This window comes from Trachemys scripta, chromosome 9 (genome assembly GCF_013100865.1).
Source record: "Trachemys scripta elegans isolate TJP31775 chromosome 9, CAS_Tse_1.0, whole genome shotgun sequence".
NCBI classification, from domain to species: domain Eukaryota; kingdom Metazoa; phylum Chordata; order Testudines; family Emydidae; genus Trachemys; species Trachemys scripta.
The window spans coordinates 85,415,840-85,437,220 of record NC_048306.1 but is presented as its reverse complement, the minus strand read 5'-3'; the positions used below and the strand labels follow the sequence as shown (position 1 = coordinate 85,437,220).

The window sequence follows — 21,381 nt, the reverse complement described above, 5'->3', positions numbered from 1 at the left end:
ACTTTGAGATTGGTAATAGCTGAAAGCATTGACATACACTTTCATGATTAATGCAATAATACAAATACTGGTTAATTACATGTTAATTTTGTGTAATAATTTTTAGTCCTGACACACATTTTCATCCATTTCCATGAAAATGAAAGGCAAATTCTCCAGGTGAAAAGTAGCTTAGAGAAAATCTGTTCTGTTGTGAAATTATTAAAATCTCTCAGCTAAAAAATGGTGAAAGGAAATCTGCAAAATTTTGCAAACACAAAACCTCCGTTTTTAACATGAAGATTTTGGAAATGAAAATTGGTAGAGTCAATATTTTTTCAAGATGCATCAATATAAACAACGTCTAGATATCATTTATATTCTTCAGAGAAAGTCTTTCATTTTACAGCCGCAAGAATCCGATGGGACTTATAATTGCATTAGATGACAATAAACAAGCAGCTGGAGATTTATTCTGGGATGATGGAGAATCTAGAGGTAGGCACATTAGATACACGTAACATTTGAAGTATTAGTATATTTGAAAATAATGATCTTAATTTTTTCATTGGTTTCATGGATCAATAATTTTACATTATGCAAATTAGTGGTATACTTACAAATTATAAATGTTACAATCAGGGGGCCCAGTCTTGCAAATTGTTACTCATCTGAATAGTTCAGTGGGACATTAGTGAGGGTTTGGATATGCAGCCTCAAGTGGAGGAAATGGTAATGTTCTATTCACAATGAAGGGACTGAAAGGGTTGTTAGAATTGTTGTTTGCTTGTTAATATGAAAAAAGGCTTATATTAACCTTTTAAAAAATCCAAAGTTGTACACCACATTCCTGGCATATTTTTAATACACTAAAAGGTGAATTCTACTCTCAAATTCGCTGTTGTATATCCAGATTAATTCCAGTGGATGCGAAGCTAGCTTGGGTATGTCTACACACAGATGCAGTCACACATCTGAATCACTGTGAACATACCCCTAGATATGGGCCTAAATACAGACAGTGATAAAGTTGGGTGCTAAAAGTGAGGCATCAAATCCACAAACAAACAAACAAATATTTCATCACTGATTTTGTTTAATACATTTAATCAAAATAATAATTTATAAATGTATTCATTTGTATCAAATGTCCAACTTATCAAAATAAAATATCTGAGTTTTATCCCTTTAAAATACCATAGTTAGTAATGATAAGGTTGAGATTAAAGCTAATTTGGAAATTAAAGGGAGTTTGGATTTTGAATTATAAAATAACTGGCTGTGATTTCTAGAGGCACCTAAGGAGTTATGCACCCAAATTCCATTGAAATTTACTGGGATCTGGGCACCTAAATCCTTTCTTTGACAATCCCAGCCTTCGTCCTTTTTATTATACTTTTGTTAGACAAACCAGCAAGCAGTTTAAATATTTATTCCAAAATGACTTCCTGAAGACCTTTTATTACACACTCAGGCTTTTATTAAAAAAAGATTTAAGGACCTGTATGTGATAGTTTTTATTGTTTGTTTGTAACCCATTGCAGCACCTTATTAAAAAAAAAAAGCTAAGGGTTTGGTTTATGGCATATGCCCATTACAACTAATGTATTTCAAGAATACCTGGTTTTCAGGAAGTTCTGACCTTGCATTTTTAATCTAACAGTCTCATGCTATCCATAGAGAGAAGGAAATAGAAAAAGAATTTGAGCATGATTTAGCCATGCTGGATAAGTTTAAGAAGGAATTTAAGGAGAAATATCTCAGCAATAAGGGCTTATGCATAATGGAGATGGTCAAAGCACCACCGGGGAGGTCAAGAATAGATTACACTATATCATTCCACTAATGTTTCTAGTCCTGCAAAATATGGCCCTGATCCTGCAAACATTTGCGCATTTGAGCGTTTTTATACACAGTTCTCACTGAATGAAATGGAACTTCTCTTGTGCATAAATGTTTTCAGGACTAAGATCTAAAGGTGGTGGGAAGGTTATATAGGATTGCTCATGTTAACTGTTCTGATTTCTGTCTATGATTCTGTCAGGTACTGACTGTCTAGTACTGAAATTCATTCTAACCTCTATGTTCAGATATACACTATCGTTTGATCTGTAAAACTGTTGAATAGATCACCCTTGACCTCTGTAAATGTGCTCAAGTTGGAGAATTCAGAGAAAATTTAAATATAGTCTCCCTAATAAGCCTATCTGTAAAATTATTCTGGGATTCTGCTACTGTTCCCCTGCCACCAACTCACCTGTTCACAGATCAGTTTTTCATTGAGATGCGAGAGGTCCCAAAATGGTCCACACTAACCCTAAACTTCTCACTAAGTGGCAGACCTAATTGTGGGGAAAGACCAGAAGGCTGCTGCCCATCTGATTCTCCTGTTGTGGGACACCTGGCTGGCTACATCATCCTAACTTCTCTCTCAGCCCCAATTCCAAGGTGCTGCCATCGTCCTAGGGGGTCAGCCTTCATCCACGTACTTTAGCTGTGAAGGACTCGGACTCTCTTCTGGGTTTCACTGCTGTTCCTTTAAACTATAAAGTGCCCAGTCTACAATTCCCTATGATTACATTGTACTCTGTAAATCTTATCTTAACTCAGAATATTGAGTATCTGTGTCCTGATATTGAAGAACTGGGGTCGTTAAGAGGAAGTTATTTCACTACCTCAAGTAGGAGGGCACCAAGCTAGCTGGGTGCCAGAAAGTGGGGCTGCTTGTGCTCCGAAGGATTATGATATGATGATTTTGCTTGATATTGTTGAAAGTGTATTTTTAAAGATCTATGCAATGACAGATACGTATTCTACTTATAGAATCCAGTTCTTATTGTTTTGACTCTACCAGTTCTGAGTCATGCAAAACCTTTCAAACTGTCCATGCTCTTTTAAGTCTCATGAAACTCTGGGCTGCCTTAAAGAAAAACCGTTATGGTTTGGCTGATAATTGCTGCAATAAATATTGAATGCCCTGGGCAGTTGCTGATATTTCTACAGAGGGAACGTGTTCTTTTTCAAGATCTGAAATAACTCAGATTTTATTGTACTAATATTGAGAAACAAAATTATATGAACTGTTATGATTTTTTGATCATTTTCTAAAACAAGTCTTCCTAAAAACTTATGAGTTGCAATCTTCCTTAGAAATTGTTCACAATTTACTAGCAACCACAACCTTCTTCAGGTCTGTCTTTTTTTTTTTTAAATCCCACACTGCAGTGTTTAGTAATCAACTCTTACATTTGCTGCCAGTGAGGTATTTTATTCCCTGTTTCATAACTACATTAGATAGAGTATAAGTATAATAGAAACTCTTCGCATAATAGATAATTGTTCAAAATATTTCAAAGAGTTAGCTTTGAAATATGGATATAAGGTTAAAAGAAAGTGTATGCAATCCTTCTGGCAAGTAGCATTTTAATTACAGTGCAGCTGAATATCAAGTTTAGGCTCTCTTTATGTCAATTGCACGGCAAAGAACTATGTGCAAGTAATGTTATTACTTTGCAAAGTTAAGCACTCAAAAGTTAGGAAATATCAGAATTGAGATTGCGTGTACACACACACACCTTACACACACATACGCTGCACACACACACACAGGTTGTGCATGCTGCACACGCACAGTTACATGCTGTTTTTTTTCCACAGGACCCCTGCCTTGTTTCTATCCAGATTTGGTAATGCACTTAACCCCAGGAAGTCAATGGGCTACTCATATATACCTCTACCCCAATATAACAATGTCTTCGGGAGCCAAAAAATCTTACCGCGTTATGGGTGAAACTGCGTTATATTGAACTTGCTTTGATCCACCAGAGTGCGCAGCCCTGCCCCCCTGGAGCACTGCTTTACCACTTTATATTCGAATTCGAGTTATATTGGGTTGCATTATATCGGGGTAGAGGTGTACTTACAGTTAAGCATGTGTGAAGTGCTTTGCCTTAGAGCATAAGGATTTTGTAGTATGTTTCCACAGATTTGCCTTTATAACAGCTTTTACTGTAGTCATTCTTTAACATTCTGCTCTTTAAAAGGAATAGAAAAAGAGCATAAGTTTAAAGCAGGTAAATATCCCCATAATGTAGGATCAGTTGCATGGACATCAGGGTGTGCAAAGGAGTTTAGTAAATCTTCATTTGTCCCTCACTGGAAGGTATGCAAGACAGGAATTATGTCTTAATATCAGTTTGCACAGCACCTAGCACAGTGGTGTCCCTAACTTGATTCAGACCTCTGGGTGTTACTATAATAATAATTTAGCAATCTATTGGTTTCTAATCGTGACACAATTCTATGCTCAATTGTCAGTAATGCTGGGTAATTTCTGCACTGTGCTTAGAAAGTGTTAATTTCTCTCTCAATATTTTAGGTACAGTGGAAAGTAAAACCTACATTTATTACCAGTTTTCAGTTACCAATGTAAGTAGTTTTTCATAATGTTATTTTCATTGTGTTCATTTTAATCTGTAATGTTTTCAGTTAATCAGAGCATCTTGTTTCGTTGTTTGTTCATTCATTCTTTTACTAACTTTTATGTATCATAAAAGCACCCATATTTCCTGACAGGTAATAAAATTGACATACAACTATTTATCAAATAGTAGAACTGCAAGGTGATGATTGCCTTCAGCTCTCATCATACCAATGGGAGTTTTGCCTGAGTAAGGGAGGAGATGCAGTTCTATTAAAAATGCAGTAGTGGACTCTCTAAAATGTATTTTAATTTATTTCTGCACAAACTTTTTTGGTTTTAGACTAGACAGATATTCTGTCAGTAGAAATAAATGTATTTGCTAACAAATAATACTTTGATTAGGACAGCAATTCTATCATTTCTTACATATTAAAAAGCATCATAAAGTCTGCACATAAGGCTGAATGTGTCCGTTCTATGGGGATGGTGAACTAGGGTAGGGAAGGAGTGTTGCATCTATTGCATCATTCACTCCTTCCTTTGACCCCACAGAAGCCCCTTCATGCTTTCTCCATTGGACTTGGGTCTTTTAAGGGAGTGGTGGGGACAGGATCAGAACTACTGTATACAACATTGTCCCCCTCAATCCTTGGGGATTCCAAACCTAGATAATTCTGATTGGGTAAGAATTAATTTGTGTTCCTTTCTCTGCTGTGCTGAAATTCACCCAGGGGAACAGCTGGTGGAGAGGAAACTCACAGGAAGCATAGGAGTGGAAGCGTGAAAACCTTCATAGATCTGATTATCATTTTTCTTTTCCTTATTTTTAATCTAAAGTATTTTCCCTACATCAGTGGTGTATAGTGAAGCCAATGAGCTGGCATTTTAGAGGTGTCAATTTTTATTCTAAGGAGTGAAAGTCAGCAATTTAATTAGGCTGTCAGGACATAGATAGTTGATAGTCTCTTTTGTCTCTCTTGACTAGATTTAAACAAGAATTTTTAGCAGCTATTTAATGGTTGCATTCAATTTACTCAAAAAGAGCTTGAATAATGTTAAAAAATCCTAATTGTCCCACATAATAAGTCTGTATTATTATTACAGCTACCATGACACTGACGTGTATAGAATTTAACAGTATCCTTTCCTGGTGCCTGAGTGGTTGAAGGGGCTAGTACTAGGATATAGAGCCTTTTACTAGTGTGTCATCTGTTTGATACTAGCACAGCTCCGTTGTGACAGAAAGCTACTGACTGATGGTAATGTGATAGTGTAAATAGCTTAATGTTGGTCCATGACATGAGTCGAGAAAGTTCACACCATAAAAAATCACCCCTAGTGCACTAAATGGTAGCCTTGTTTGCATTCTTAGCAGAGAGGCCAAGGACCTGATGTATGCAGAGAATAAATTTATATAACTGGTTCCTCCAGGTCATAGCTGAGATGCACTTGTTGGATGCTGTGGGGAAAATTTCTCTGTTGCTACCTGTGATGCACCTGTTCTGGGGATCGCTGCATAACCACAGGCTTATGTACTGGGCTATCAGTCTTCAATTAGCCCTGAATCCACACACAAGCATTTCTGTTTTTTGATAAGTAATCAAAAGTTTATTAGTAATTAACATAATCATTTACTCTTTGTGGTTACAAAGACATTGTAATCAAGGACATATTTCCTGCTCTTATTGAAAGTCAATAAAGAAAGGTTAATTCACTGCATAAAGCTGCCATATATCAATTCAATCAATAATGGAGAACATCTATTTTTAACAAACAAATAACTGACATTTTATTAAACAGGTAAATTGCTAAGAAAATATAGTGCCCTGTTCAAGAATGGGGAAAAAAATATTGCATCAGCTATCTTCATTTCCCTAGTACATTTGTGCTGCGGATCATAAACTAGGGGTGAAATCCTGGTCTCACTGAAGTTAATGAGAGTTCTGCCCTTGACTTCAATGAGACCAGGGTTTTTCCCTATATAGGCAAGGTAAATACATCTGAACCAGAAATGCTCTCCTCCTCTCCACCATATGCTTTCCCAAAGCGAGAGTGGAGCTTCAAGTAAATGGAGCTATGTGGGAATCTGGTCCTTTAAAATTTTAATATTTTTTTTGAAATAATTAAAGAATAGAGAACCTCTGTTTTATTGATGGCTCTTCCCTCCCTTCTGAACTCAGACAGCTGGTTATATTCTGGATCTGATATGTGGGTTAGGATTGAAGTTGAGAGGGTTGGATATTATAGCCAAACCATGGACAGATCATGGTGAGGCTGGAGATGGTGAGATTTATTGTGCATTTCAACCTTCACAAGAATGATGTTTCAGAGTGTATTTATGATTTCATGGCTGCAATGACAGCCATAGTGCTGTCCTGGTGGTGGTTCCACAGCCACCTAGCTCAGAGGTGGGCAAACTACGGCCCTCGGGCCACAACTGGCCCTCGGGACTGTCCTATCCGGCCCCTGAACTCCTGACCTGGGAGGCTAGCCACTCCCCTGCTGACCCCTTGCCCCCGCAGTCTCCACAAGCTCACTCCGCCGCCGGCACAATGCTCTGGGAGGCAGGGCTATGAGCTCCTGGGGCAGCGCAGCTGCAGAGCCCAGCCTGACCCGGTGCTCTGTGCTGCATGGTGGCGGTGGCCACTGCCAGCCGCCAGTGCTCCAGGCAGCGCGGTAAAGGGGCATGGAGCACGGGAGGTTGGATAGAGGGCAGGGGAGTTTGGGGTGGTGGTCAGGGGGTGAGGGTGTGTATAGGGGACGGGACGGGCGGGGGTGGGGTGGGGATGGGGTTGAATGGGGGCAGGGATCCCGGGGGGCAGTCAGGAAGGAGAGTGGGGGTTGGATGGGGCGGCAGGGGGCAGTCAGGGGCAGAGGTTCCGGGGGCGGTCAGGGGACAGGGAGCGGAGGTGTGCGGATGGGGCAGGTGTCCAGGGGGGCCGTCAGGGAACGGGGGGTTGGATGGGGCAGGAGTCCCAGGGGAGAGTGGGGGCAGATAGGTGATAGGGGCCAGGCCACAACGCTCTCCCCTAACCGGCGCTCCATACAATTTACGAAACCCGATGCGGCCCTCAGGCCCAAAAGTTTGCCCGCCCTGACCTAGATGATGATTAAGCCACTAGATCTAGTGTTTGTTTTCAATTCAGTGATTCAGTCAGTGGAGTTGAAAGCACTCGGCACCTGACAGAAGACACTTGGTACGTCTCTGAATTGCGTACCTGCTCTGACTGAATAGGGTTCAATCCTGCTGTATCAAGTAAATAGAATATAAGTCAGAATGCTACTTCAACGCTTCTCTGGCTCATGTCCCTCATTTGCTCTTTCATTATTTCTAAAAAAAAATTAAAAAAAAAAAAAAGTAAGAGATACAATTGAAGTACATTGTACGAATTACAAGACCGAAACAGTGTCCATAATGTAATATTTATTTATGTTAAATATATGTTATATTATAGATCATGGTCTTGAAGAAAAAATATTAATTATCCAGTTAAAGAAACTACTAAGGGGAAGAAAAAAACAAGTGTGTGTGTCATTTTATAAATTGTATTGTAAAGAATTGTTTAGAAAAACAAAAAGTAACTTTTTCCAGTAAATCACACAAGACAGTTTGTGACAATATAATCTGAATATCTTGTCTTTCAGAATAGCTTAAAAATGAATGTTTTGCACAAGAACTACATCGATCCCAACAACTTAATGTTTAAGGAAATCAAAATCTTTGGATTGCCCCTTCAACCTACAAGTCTTACTGTGTTTGAAAATGGTGTGGTGCAGAATTCTCCTCATAATATCAGCTATAATCCTTCAAATAAGGTAAATAATATTTGAATTCAGGGACAGAAGCTTCTGAAGAATTTTATAAACTTTCTTTCAGGTGCTTAATAGAATAGGATCATGGATGTAATCATGTATAGTAAATCTATTTTGTTGCAGAATAAAGGCACTTAAAGCTACAATTGTGTTATGCTCAATAAAAATGTATAAAAAAGTGCATGCCAGTTTTGCCCTCAGACACACACTTACAACTCTCAGTAGCCAGTAGAAGTTATGCATGAACCCCAGATGGCTGGATTTGACTTAAAGAGTAGAGTGTCATATTTGCACAAGGTAAACAGTATTTGACATTAACATCAATGCTCAAAGAGTCCTTTTAAAAACTAAAATGTGTGTGGCTCTGAAAGCTTCTCAGGCATCAGTGCCACAAGCACTCCTCATCAGGAAGAGTTCTGAGTGGCAGCCACATGGCAGATGTATGTGCTGAATAAGCAGTCACTTTAAAACCCCATTGAGCTGCCATTCATGAGAAATCTTATGAAGGATCTTGAGAATCCTGCCACTGCTGTGTATCTGGTTTCTGCACCATCTTTTAACTATTACAGGTGATTGCGTTAAATTAAAATGATAGAAATAAGACAAATAGACCCAATATTGATTACAGTAATTGTGTCTAAGATTAGACACTTAAATCCATATTTAGGCACCTAACTAATAGTGGTCTGATTTTCATTCATTATAAACTTCAGTGGAAGCTGTCAGGACTCAGCCACTTTTATTTACTTGCTTAAGTATTAATTTAGGAGCTTGTTATAGAATTCAAGTCTGAAAATTTTAGTTTTCACGCATTTTAAAAAATATTAATAAACTAAGTATTATGGGGTAGATCATCAGCTGGAGTATGTTGTCATATGTCAATAGAGCCATGACAATTTATACTCAGTGAGAATCTGCCCCTATATGGGTTGAAGACAACATTGGTTGAGGTCAGTTTGAATAATTGTTCTTTGTTTAATTTTTTACAGGTTACCCATGTAACTGGGCTTCAACTTGAACTAGGAAAATCATACTCACTGGAATGGAATCAAGAGTTAAATGACATTGAAAGATTTGATTGTCACCCTAGTCCCAATCCAACACAACAGGCATGTGAAGCCTTGAACTGTATCTGGAAGGTGAGCAAAAATTATTTCTCTAACAGGGAACAGGAGTCAAAAATTTAAGAAACTTTTATCTTTTTCCTTATAGTTTACTGTTGTGAAAAAGATGGATCAAGGCAATTTCAGAATGGAATTAATCTGACAATTTTCTCCTTTTACAAGACTTCTTTTAAACAAGGGGCCATATTGTCAGCTGCTGCGTGATAGCATAACACTGTTGACTTCAATGGAACCAGGACAGTTTGGAACAGCTGAGGATCTGGCCAACATATATTAAAAATAGAAGATGATGTGGTATTCTTAAAAGACAGGGACAAATAATACTTATAATTATGCTTCCACTTATAGCTCTTCCCCTGCACATCAGCTCAGAGTGCCTTTTGCAGGTCAATCTGCCTTTGTCAGCATTCCATACTCTCAATAAAACAGGTTCTAATTAAAAATTAACCCTACTAGAACATAAAATCTGAAGAAACCTTTGAACTTTAGGGAAGTTTTCATCCAGTTTTTAACTTAATGACTTGGATCTGTCTTTGTAAAATGGATCCAGACAGGAACAGCTGATATGAAGTTCCTCAAACTTGGGTGACTTTCTTTTCTGGATCTAAATCTATGCTTTAAAACTTGGGTGCATCTCTAGCTCTGAAGTCTAAGATTCTGTACAGGCCACTCCTGAGAACATAACAGCCATGATACCACCACTCGCTGTACTACAAGTATCCAGTGTATCACTATGTGAAATGCTTTGGGATGATGAACATTTGAAAAGGGCTGTCTGTCTCTGGGTAAAATGAAATTTTATTCCAGTTCTGAGCTGGGACTTTTTTAAAAAATAGAGAAACTTATCAAATTGTGCATTGTGCAGTTGATTAAATCTCCACTGGAAATTGGGATGTGCCCAGCAAACTTATTTTCACTTGAGAACAACCAGACAGAGTTTGAAGCTAGGTGAAAGTTTACTGCATTAAGCTACATCAACAGATGCAACCACAGACTAATTATTTTTGGATGTTCATTTTCAGTTAGAACAGGAGCCTGGAAGTTATTTGCTGTCAGTTCTCAGACAGACAAGGCCTATAACCCTGGATGGGTATTTTAACCCTTATTCTAGAGAATAATAATAATAAATTAATAATAAAAGCCTTCAGGGAGCAGCCACTGTGATATGCCTCTGAAGACCTAAAGAGGATGGTGGGACACCTGTCCTCTTGAAGACATCCAATAGTAAGGGTAGAGATTCCAGCACCATGAACAGCAGCTGCCCAAGACTGCATATCTTTGTGGAATTTGGCTGAAATTGAAAGGGCCAGGTAGAACCATCCCCTCTTTTTTTGAATGGATTTGGTCAATCTAAATTGTTCATACAACGTTGCCTGAACAGTATAAATGCATTTTTAATAGATGCAATATGCTATAGAGTTGAAAGGATTGATAGCTTCCTCTTTGCTAAACTCTACTAACATTAACTTTTTCAAGAAGCTTGACATGAAATAGTTGCATGTTAAAAATAGGAGTCTTGTGGAATTCTCTTTTATTGAGGTTTAAAATTCAGGCTCCTAAATACTGTTTACTGATCTACAATATATTTGAATTTTCAGCCTGTCTCCACTGGTAATGTGCCATCCTGTTACTACCCTTCTGACTATGGTTATTCTGTCAGTCAAATTACATACACCTCTTCAGGTTTATCGGTGAACCTCAACAGAAATAGTAATTATGCTAATCGTGCTGCGACTTCTACTACCCCTATCAATACACTTCGCTTGAATGTGACATATCATGACAACAATATGCTGCAATTTAAGGTAAAATTATTCTGAAATTGTTGTGAACTGAGATTGTTCCATTGATTACATTCTTTTTATATAAATTATCTTTTTTTAAAATCAGTTGTCTGCTTTTTGTACATTGGTTGACTACCCTGACTTTTCCACCTGATGAGGTAGGTTGCTTCTTTTAGCTAAATAGCTGTTATTTGGGTTTAAGCCAAATCCTCTCTTCTCACAAGAGCTTATGTCCTAGTTCTTATAACTTAATCATATGTAATAGTGTATAAGCACCCAAACAACCAATCAGAATTTGGAGAATCTTGAGGAACTTTATCATTAGGATGTAAGTATTATGCATTAACTAAGTATTAATTAAGTATTACTGATGATAACTTTGGTGCTAATGACACTTATAAAACTATATTCTAAAAATAACATTAATAAATTATTCAAGTGATCATATTGCATACATTGAATTTACCTATTAAGACAGACTATAGAATAAAGAGAACATAGACTTGGTATGTAAGCATAGCAAAAAACATAAAACATTAACAAAAAACTTATAAAGGTGGCTTAAAAGTGTGGAAAAAGTGAAAATTCTCTTTACTAAGTATAAAAATAAATTCAGGGCCACATTAACCAACAGTAATCTCTTGAACAAAACAAAAGATTCTTCAACCTTCATTGCTTCTTATATACCAGTCCATATATCTATTATTTTAATTATAATGATATAACTGAGAAAACTGATATTGAAAGAGAATGCCTCACCCAACACACTCACACTCCATTTTTTTTATCTGTTTTAGCTAAATGTTTGTTCAAGACTTGTAACTATATTGGTTCCATTTGAAAAAGTTTGTCAGAAATCTTCCTCTATTTAAGATTCTACCAGTCTGAGAGGTGTACCGGGTAATTAATATGGGGAATAGTGATGGAACTTGTAATATTTCTAAAAAGAGATTGAACTTTTAAGTGCCATCAATTTATAGATCTTTTGAATATTTTATATGCACTCAAGTGAACTGATTTCTTCTTTATAGATTTATGATTACAACAATAAAAGATATGAGGTTCCAGTACCACTAAATATTCCTAGCAGTCCTACAAGTACATATGAGAACCGACTCTATGAAGTAACAATTCAGAACAATCCATTCGGCATCCAGATTCGACGCAAAAGCACTGGGACAATTATGTAAGTGAATCCTTTTCTTTTTTTGCTATAGGTAACGTTTTTTAATTTTAGGTTGTGCCAAGCCATGTTCGCTTTCACTGTATTGTGCTAGGTGGATTACTTCTTGTCCCCCTCTCCCCCTCCCCCCGCAGTGGCAGCAGCCAGATAATGAAAGCCCCTCCTTTTGGGATATGCCTAACCATTGACCACTTGTGTCAGTTAATAGCCTAATAAACTGATTGTTAATGGACTGAACTTCTGTAGTTAATAGCATTGAGGAACATCTCTTTTCCTCACCAAATGGCCAAGAAGTTTCCCTTATCACCTCACATCATTGACTATTGTAAGTTTTAGATCTCGTGGTAGAGTGACTCTAATGACAGTATTTTATTTCCCTCTGCAATCCCATGTTTCAATTGGATAGAATAATTAGCAGTTTGCTTTTGTCTTTGGCATGGGTAATTGTTGGTTTTGACAAAAGATGTTTAGCAAATCTTATTGCTTGCCTGGTGATGTGATTTACTTTTCCCCTTAGCATCAAGGTTGTGATTGTAAGATATTTTTACTTGCGACTTTCATCTCTTGATATGAGTTATGATTGATGGATTTTTTGTTTGTTCTGTTTCTTTTTGTAAATGGACACCCATTTGCTTACTTTTTGTATGTGCTAGGGCTTTTGTTTGTTTGGGCTTTTAAGCGACATGCTTTTTCAGTAGGTGTCCCCCCATTCCCTTTCCTCCAAGATTGAAACTTTCAGACCAAAGGGCAAGTGGCCCTGACAGCAGTGGTTAAAATTGCCTCTTCTTCTTCCAATAAGTGCACTGTCTGCCTTTCTAGCTGTTTGTCTGCATGTTAATACCACTCAATAGAGTATTTTAACTTCTCCCAGGGAATTTAGTGTGGTCTCTCTGCACCTGCAGTAGTTGGGAAATGGGGAGATGCCTGTCCAGAAGAAAAGCATCTACCTATATAGGCCAGAACTGATAGGGATGGGACTGTGGAAAGACCAGACTCCCATCTTTCCAAATGAGAAGGAGGTGGTGACTGATGCAGGTAGCCCTGGTCAGTAGGTGTGGTTGTTTTTTGGGCAAGGTCTTCAGAAGGAATGTAGAATTGGCCTGAATTTCCCAGATGTGAAAGGAAGTTGAAGTAGCCTTTTGAGACCATCTGAGCATTTCCACTTTTTACAACTGCAGGACTTCCTGCCCTACGGTTAGGAGTTATTACTTGACCTGTAAGAGGTGATTGGATGAGCTATTCCAATATCTAGCCAGTCAGTGTCATCATTTGAGTGTGTGCTCTTTCATCATATGTGCTAGGTGGAAGTACCAAAAATGTTGGCTTATACCTGAGTAAATTGCCTTCTTCTAAAGTACCACATCTTCTGGTGAAAAGTTGTTTTTTTGTTTTGTTTTTTGTTTTGTTTTGTTATATGTTGCTTTTTATGTTTGTATAATTTTACATGTTTTGTTGAAACCCTTTATTCTAGGGGGACTATTAGTATATCTGAGAGATTATCTTCAGGCACTTCCCCAGAAATTTGTTTGCACTTTGAACGCAATTGATTCTACTGCAAAATGTCAGGCTCATTCTTCCAATCAAATTCAGAAAAAAGAGAAATTAGACTTGCATCCTGAGGGATTTTTGCTAATATCCTCTATCCTTTGAGTCTGGATTGCTTAAATCTTTTGGATTACGGATGCTGATAAAACTATTCAAAGCTGATACACATTCAAATGGAGAGACCTTACACCTGAGACTGAGAGAGTGAGACAGACTTAGATGTGTAAGAACTGAGAAGAGAGGAGAGGAGACGTTTTCTATGCAATGTTGCTTCTAGGGCTGTTTTCTGGAAGACACACATAAGTGTGATAACTAAGGACTTAGTCTAATGCTGTATAAGTGTAACGGGGTACACTGGAACTCTATGGCAGGGGAGGTGTAACCCACTTGGTCCACTACCCCCATTTAACAGTTTCCCCCCCGCCCCAGGGTCATACCTGGGGGATAGGGGGTTACCTTTGGTGGTCAAAGGGAAGAAAATGTCTCAGGAGGACACCAGGGATTGTGGAAAGCAACCCCAAACAGCTGCCTCTGTTCATGGTCTGAAGCTGGCGTTCCAAAATGAAGGAGTAGGTTTCTGATCCCCTCCTTAACACTGAATAATGTCTGGGGGTTTGCTGCTTGAGACCGTAGTTCAGACTCTGGCAGGGTTCTGGGAAGAAGGTACAGCTCACATCAGATAGAGACTCTCTTTCTTGTTCCTAGCTGTTGCATTATATTAAAGACAGAGGAAAATACATTAAAATACTATTTTCATGTAAAAAAATTCCATTGTTGCTACAAGGAGGTAGTATGCTTAAAAAAGGGACACAAAGAGGACCCAAGTCAGCCTAACTTCAATGCCTGGAAAGATACTGGGACAAATTATTAAACAATCAGTTTGTAAGCAGCTAGAGGATAATAAGTTTATAAGGAATTCTCATAAGCAAACTAGGGAAATGCAGTCTAGGTGAAATTATTATCAAGTGGGGTGTACAACCAGTTGAAAGACTGTGTTCAAAGAGTAGTTATAAATGGTTTGCTGTCAAACTGGGAGGCCATATCTAGTGGGGTCTCACAAGGGTCATTCCTGGGTCTGGTGCTATTCAATATTTCCATTAATGACTTGGATAATGGAGTGGGGAATGCGCTCATAAAATTTGCAGATGACACCAACCTGGGAGGTGTTGCAAGCACTTTGGAGAACAGGACTAGAATTCAAAACAACCTTGACAAAATGAAGAACTAGTCTAAAATCAACAAGACAAAATTCAGTAAAGATGAGTGCAAAGTACTTCATTTAGGAAGGACAAAATCAATGCACAACTTCTAAATGGCTAGACAGTAGTACTGCAGAAAAAATCTGGGGTTATGGTGGGCCACAAGTTGAATGTGATTCAACAATGTGATGCAGTTGCAAAAATGGCTAATATCATTCTCAGTTTATTAACAGGAGTCTGATATTTAAGACATGGAAGATAATTGTTCTGCTGTAGGCTGTAGTTGGCACTGGTGAGCCTCAGATGGAGTACTGTGTCCAGTTCTGGGCTCCACACTTTAAGAAAAATATGGACAAATTGGAAAGAGACCAGAGGAAAGCAACAAAAATGATAAAAGTTTTAGAAAATCTGATCTTTGAGAGAAAGTCTTAAAAAACTGAGCATCTTTAGTCTTGAGAGAAGAAGACCGAGGAGGACTGATAAGTCTTCAAATATGTTAAGGTCTGTTATAAAAGAAGACTGTAATCAATTGTTTTCCATGTCCACTGAAAGTAGGATAAGAAGTAATGGGCTTAATCTGCAGCAAGAGAGACTAGGTAAATAGTAGGAAAAACTCTCTAATTATAAGTACAGGCAAGCTCTGGAATAGGCTTCCAAAGTGGGTTGTGGGATCCCCATCGTTAGAGGTTTTTAAGAGGAGGTTGCACAAACATTTGTTAGGGATGGTCTAGGTTTACTTCCTCAGTGCAGGTGGTGGCTGGACATGATGAGTTCTCGAGGTCTCTTCCAGTCCTAAGTTTCTATGATTCTATGATTTGTGAGTTGGAGGGAATGTGATCTACATGATTGTGAATGGAATCAAGGTGTTCATTGGATAGCCTTCATACCAAAATGTGGTCCACTTCATTAAAAAGTTTGAGAACTCCTATAATTTGGACAATGTGGAAGACCAGAAAGTACAAATTAGAGGAGGACGGGGAAGTTCTGGACTAGTTTGCATAGATCGGATAATAAGGTCAATTATTGTACACTTCTTAGTGAACAGGGTTTTTTGTTTCTTTGTTTTTTGGAGGGGATTAGAAATGTATATGGGAGTTTCTGAGCTAAAACCCCTGGAAATACTTTGATATAGTTTTAAGTTTGTAAGGGAATGCTTTATCAATAAATGATAAATAGAAAGGTAGATAATATTTATGTTGCACCCATTGCTGTGGTTTCTAGGGTCAAACTAGTTCTTTCACCTCATTCGTTTTTAAACTTTTTGCTTATTTGCTTTTCCCTAATTAAAGAGAATATTTGCACGTCAGAGGAAATCTTAAAGAAAAAGCAGTGCAAAGCACCAGGTACTTATTGGTGATAATTGAAGACTTCAGGAAAAACCTAAGGTCTCCCCTGTGAAAATTGCCATCATGGCTAATACGTTACACATTGACCAGACAGAATCTGTATGAATGCTAAGCTTTTCCTCACCAGAACATAATTTTAAACACAAAACCAAATTCATTGTGTTTTTTCTGTTACTTTGGAAGTTGTTAAAATTGCAGGTGCAGAAAAAATATTTAATGGATTTAATGCCACAATTAATTTGCAGATAGATCTCAGTAACATGACAGTAAACACATTTTGTGTGAGCATTCCCTCTTCCCACAATGACACATTAGTGAGGGATAAAGGAGAACAACGATGTGAGCACTTATATGACTTAAAATATATTTTACTTTCTCATTTATAAAAACCTATTTTGTAATACAGTTTGTTCTTTGTTCTTAAAATTGAATTGTACAGTGATTGCTTGGCCAACCAGAAAAAAAAATTCATATCCACAGCTCTCCTGGAACTGCATAATTATTCAGAAGATCTATTATCAGATCATAATTAGATGAACAATAAAGAATAAATTGAATTGCACTTAATTTGCAGTGGATGAGATTCAGAGGTAGATTTTCAACACTGGGCAAAAGTCTGCTATAAACATAAATGACATCTCCTTGTTTACTAAATCACATGTGGCACCAGGGCTTGGACTGTAGAGGGGGCAGGTGGGGAAGGTGATCATATTGTTTCAAGCACCTCCACCAAAATAAGCTCTGCCCATACATGTTGACAAAATGAGAGGAAACTCACAATAAATTGTTCAAATGCCTCACTGAAATCGAAGGCCTCTCAGAGCTGTTGTTTCAGGCTTTTTGCAAACTTTTGTACACATCTCTGCATCAGTTACATTTGGGTCACATTTTTAATATTTTCTTTGCAACTGTAACAGTAAGAAACATCCTTCTTTTTTTTGTAAATGAAAGGCATGTTACTGGAGGACAAGATGGAAACTTCAGTACAGTGCTAGTGCAGTATATGGGCATGTGCTGGCTGTTTCTGAGCCCTGCACAACACTGAAAACCTCTATTCCTCAATATTCTCTGCTGCTTCTTCATTCTTTCTACTCTTTACTGATGGATAATGGGATAATTCTCATTCTTTTTCAGTTGGGATTCTCAGGTACCTGGTTTCACCTTTAGCGACATGTTCATTCAGATTTCTACCCGTCTGCCATCACAGTATATCTATGGATTTGGTGAAAATGAACACACTACATTTCGGCAAGATATGAACTGGCACACCTGGGGAATGTTCGCCAAAGACCAGCCCCCTGGTGTAAGTAGAAATAGATTTTGTTTTTTCTCTAAGTAGTAACGCTTTCTTTGCTTTATATGCCTCTGGGTCTTTGTAGCTTGCTATTCACTTAAACTGAATCAAAGCAGACACTTTTTGAGAATTTAATATACAATCCACTGAATTCTGCCTGGCGGTGGCAGGCTCATTTTGCCTATGGCTTGTAGGACAGATCCGCAGATGTGAATGAGCTACGCTTGGTACAGAAACTGAGGAGGGGACAAAGGTGGCATTACACTATGTTTGCATTCCCCTGGCTTGATGGGGAAGGATAAAAAGTGTGACTACATATCCAGGCAGGCCCAGCATTGAGATCCCACATAGCCCTGACAGTCCTGATTTGCAGACTTCATATCTCAGTCCTAGGCCTTTGAATTGAGAGACCAGTATTAGTGCTCATCCAAAGGTCATTGAAGTCAATGTAAGAGTCCCATTGGACACTAGATCAGGCCCAGGAAGTATTGTAATTTGTGATCTGGAAAAATGTGTTTCAGGGAATAGGCTATGGACGTCTCTAATCCTGTCTTTTTAGTTATGATCAAAGACACCGATTGGAACTCAAGTCTTGATGCAGACATGAACAGTGGCAAATGAATCATATGCAATAGTACATTGCTGCTTTTCATGCCTTTCAGCTAACTGTTTAGTTGCAAATGATAGTTTTAGAAAAGCTAAACAAGTGTGATGCCAATTTGCATATTGTAAGATAGTCAAATTTCCAAACAACATAAAGGTTGCACCCACAGTAATGCTCACATACTGCATATAAAATCCCATACCTGTGTGAGCAAACTAGTATCTTGTAACAGGTAAATCAGTGTTAATGGATACTTGTGTATGCATATGTTATTTTCTGCATGGTGATGTGAGGTTTGCAGCCCCTATAAAGTGAACAATGAAAGTGGTGGCATATTTCTCTTAGAGCTGTCCACACACAACAGATATTTTGGTTCCTTTGCAGTTCTGAAAAATCAGAAAAAAAATTGTTTCAGGTGAAACTTAATATTTTTTTTAATTTTCAGCAAGTCTAAAATTGTGGGTTTTTTTAATTTGGGTCAAACTAAATGTTTTGTTAGACTTGAAACAAAACTTTTCAGTTTGATGAAGATTATTTTTTACATTTTTAAAAAATAAAATGAAAGAAAATTATGAAACAAAGTTGTTATAGACTGAAAAATCAAAAGGTTCTGTTTCAAAAATTTTGAAACACATATTTCATTTTTTTTAAATTAAAACAATTCAGTGAAACTGACATGAATCTGTGAAACTTTTTGGTTTGCCAAATCTGCATTTTTGCCAAAAAAAAAAAAAATCAGCCAAAAATTGTAATGTAGCTTCAATTGCTCTGTACCATTTCTTTCCTGTATATGCTGCTTCTCCACAACTCCAGACACCACAATTATAGTCTCCTCATCATTACAATTTCAGCTCTAATACCTTTCAAATAAGAGAGTCACCAGTGTGGATACTGATTACAAAAAAACTGCTTGAAAACAGGAAGGCTTTGTACTGGGAAAGGTGCTTCATGTTAGCAGGAATTTATCAATAGTTATTCAGGGATCTAAAGTAATACAATTATTTTTTTCATACTCAAATGCTCTCAAACATATTGAGTTCAGAAGCTTCAAACTGAAAATAATCTTTCTGTAGGAAACTTAAATATTTACCTTCGTCTGTCTTAGAAGTGTGTGTGTGTGTGCGCGCGCCTAGGCAAAGGAAGAGATTCTCTGATAATTCTCTTGAAGTTATTTATCCAATCATTTATTATGATCACTAAAAGTAAATGGAAAATATGTGAATATTTAGGGTATTTCTATAGCAGAAAATTCTATTTTTATTTATTTTGCAGTACAAACTGAATTCTTATGGTGTCCATCCTTTTTACATGGGCTTAGAAAATGATGGAAATGCTCATGGAGTCCTCTTGCTTAACAGCAATGCAATGGGTAAAAAAAAAAAAAGCACATTTATTTTTTTATTCCTGAAGTGTTTTCATATATTGTGTCCTTTTTCCTTAAGAGCAAATTATCTAAACATTCTCTTTCTGCTTTTACTTTCTGGATTTTCAGACGTCACATTCCAGCCAACTCCTGCTCTAACATATCGCACTATCGGAGGAATTCTGGACTTTTACATGGTGTTGGGCCCAACGCCAGAGCTTGTTGTTCAGGAATACACTGCAGTAAGATTGATATGATGTCACAATTAATTACATTTTTTAGTCTTAGATATCTTTTTTCATCATATTTCAATACTATATTTTCCCCTATTTTGTTGTTGTTAGCTGATTGGACGACCAGTCCTGCCACCGTACTGGGCTTTGGGATTCCAGTTATGCCGTTATGGATACAAAAATGACACAGAAGTCTCTGACCTGTACGAGGCAATGAAGGCAGCTCAGATACCTTATGTATGTTGTTCCAATTAAAGTGTATGTTACTGTTTGAACTCTGATTTTTCAGACTGTCCCCTGATGAAAAGGAGAATAAGAACAACCACTGCAGAATAGAAACTACTGTATGCACTAAACTGTAATTAAATTTCTTTGTTTACTCTGAGTGAAATAACAATAGTGCTCTCTTTGCTTTTTATTAGCTGGACCTATTAGTGGAAGCTATTTTGTACTATTGTATTTCATATTTTAAAAATCTTATTAGCTTATATGTGGCATGGTTGCAATTAAGGAGCTGATGTAATTCAAATGTCTGTATATTCCTGGAATATGGACACACATTGCGTCCACATTGGGATCAGTCCTATATTCCCTGTGCTCTTAAAAGTCTTACTGAGTCAGTGGGAGTAATGGAGGTGCAAGGAATGCAGGACTGGGTTCATGATGCAGACAAATTGGGGCACTGGCTAGATTTAGCCTTTTGAAGGCAGGATCGTCTTGGTCTGGGGAGTAGTGCAGCTGGAGTCCCTGTTAGGAATTTTTGTTAACTCCGTTGGGCTCCACAGATTGAGACTTTGTTGATGCCATTGTGGAAATTATTCTGTGCCTCCCACACAGACATGGCTTGTAACATTTTAAAAAAATGCTGTGAGATAAACAGCTTCGGCACATAACTTAAACCCCAATGCCCTAGCATTTTCTCATATAATTATCATTTGCATTACAGTAACACCTGCAGGCCCCAGTCAGAAACGGGGCCCCTTGTGCCTAGGCACAATGGTATAAAGTTATAGAAACTAGTAGGAAGGATCAGGAGATGGAGGAGGAGGAGGGAAAATGCAAAATATATTCTGTGTTACATTTTTCCATCCTGAAGTATCATTGAAGGACCATGGTTGGTCACCCACCCAAGGGAATCTTCAAAAGGACCCACCATAATGATCCATCAAGCTAAAGGTGTTCCTTCACTTTATGATGCAGATCTATACATGACATGGAAACATCTCATGATGTGCATAGCCATTTCCCTCACTATTTCATGGCATTGACACCCAGCCACCCTCAATTAAAATGGGAAATCATTCTTCTCTAGTGTATACCAATTTTTTTCTAGTGATAGCAAACTTCAGAATGAGTTAGCTGATAAAAGGTCTAATTTCGTAGTGGTCTTGATTTTGGGAGTGTGTATATTTATTTGACATCCTTTGTTTTAAGATTGCTGCAGCTTCCAATTTTACTTAGAGAAAAGCAGCAGCTCTCTTAATTTAACTG

General features: G+C 37.7%; 1 protein-coding gene across 1 annotated transcript in view; it reads left to right on the top strand.

Moving 5' to 3' along the window:
- Nucleotides 1-21,381, top strand: part of SI (sucrase-isomaltase) — a 155,917-nt gene that overhangs the window by 57,469 nt on the left and 77,067 nt on the right. The window contains exons 22-31 of the mRNA XM_034781458.1: nucleotides 389-477; nucleotides 4,358-4,407; nucleotides 8,048-8,218; nucleotides 9,205-9,354; nucleotides 10,938-11,144; nucleotides 12,155-12,309; nucleotides 17,531-17,699; nucleotides 19,567-19,663; nucleotides 19,787-19,899; nucleotides 20,002-20,127. Coding sequence (XP_034637349.1) covers nucleotides 389-477; nucleotides 4,358-4,407; nucleotides 8,048-8,218; nucleotides 9,205-9,354; nucleotides 10,938-11,144; nucleotides 12,155-12,309; nucleotides 17,531-17,699; nucleotides 19,567-19,663; nucleotides 19,787-19,899; nucleotides 20,002-20,127 — 1,327 coding nt within the window. The remainder of the gene's footprint in view (nucleotides 1-388; nucleotides 478-4,357; nucleotides 4,408-8,047; nucleotides 8,219-9,204; nucleotides 9,355-10,937; nucleotides 11,145-12,154; nucleotides 12,310-17,530; nucleotides 17,700-19,566; nucleotides 19,664-19,786; nucleotides 19,900-20,001; nucleotides 20,128-21,381) is intronic.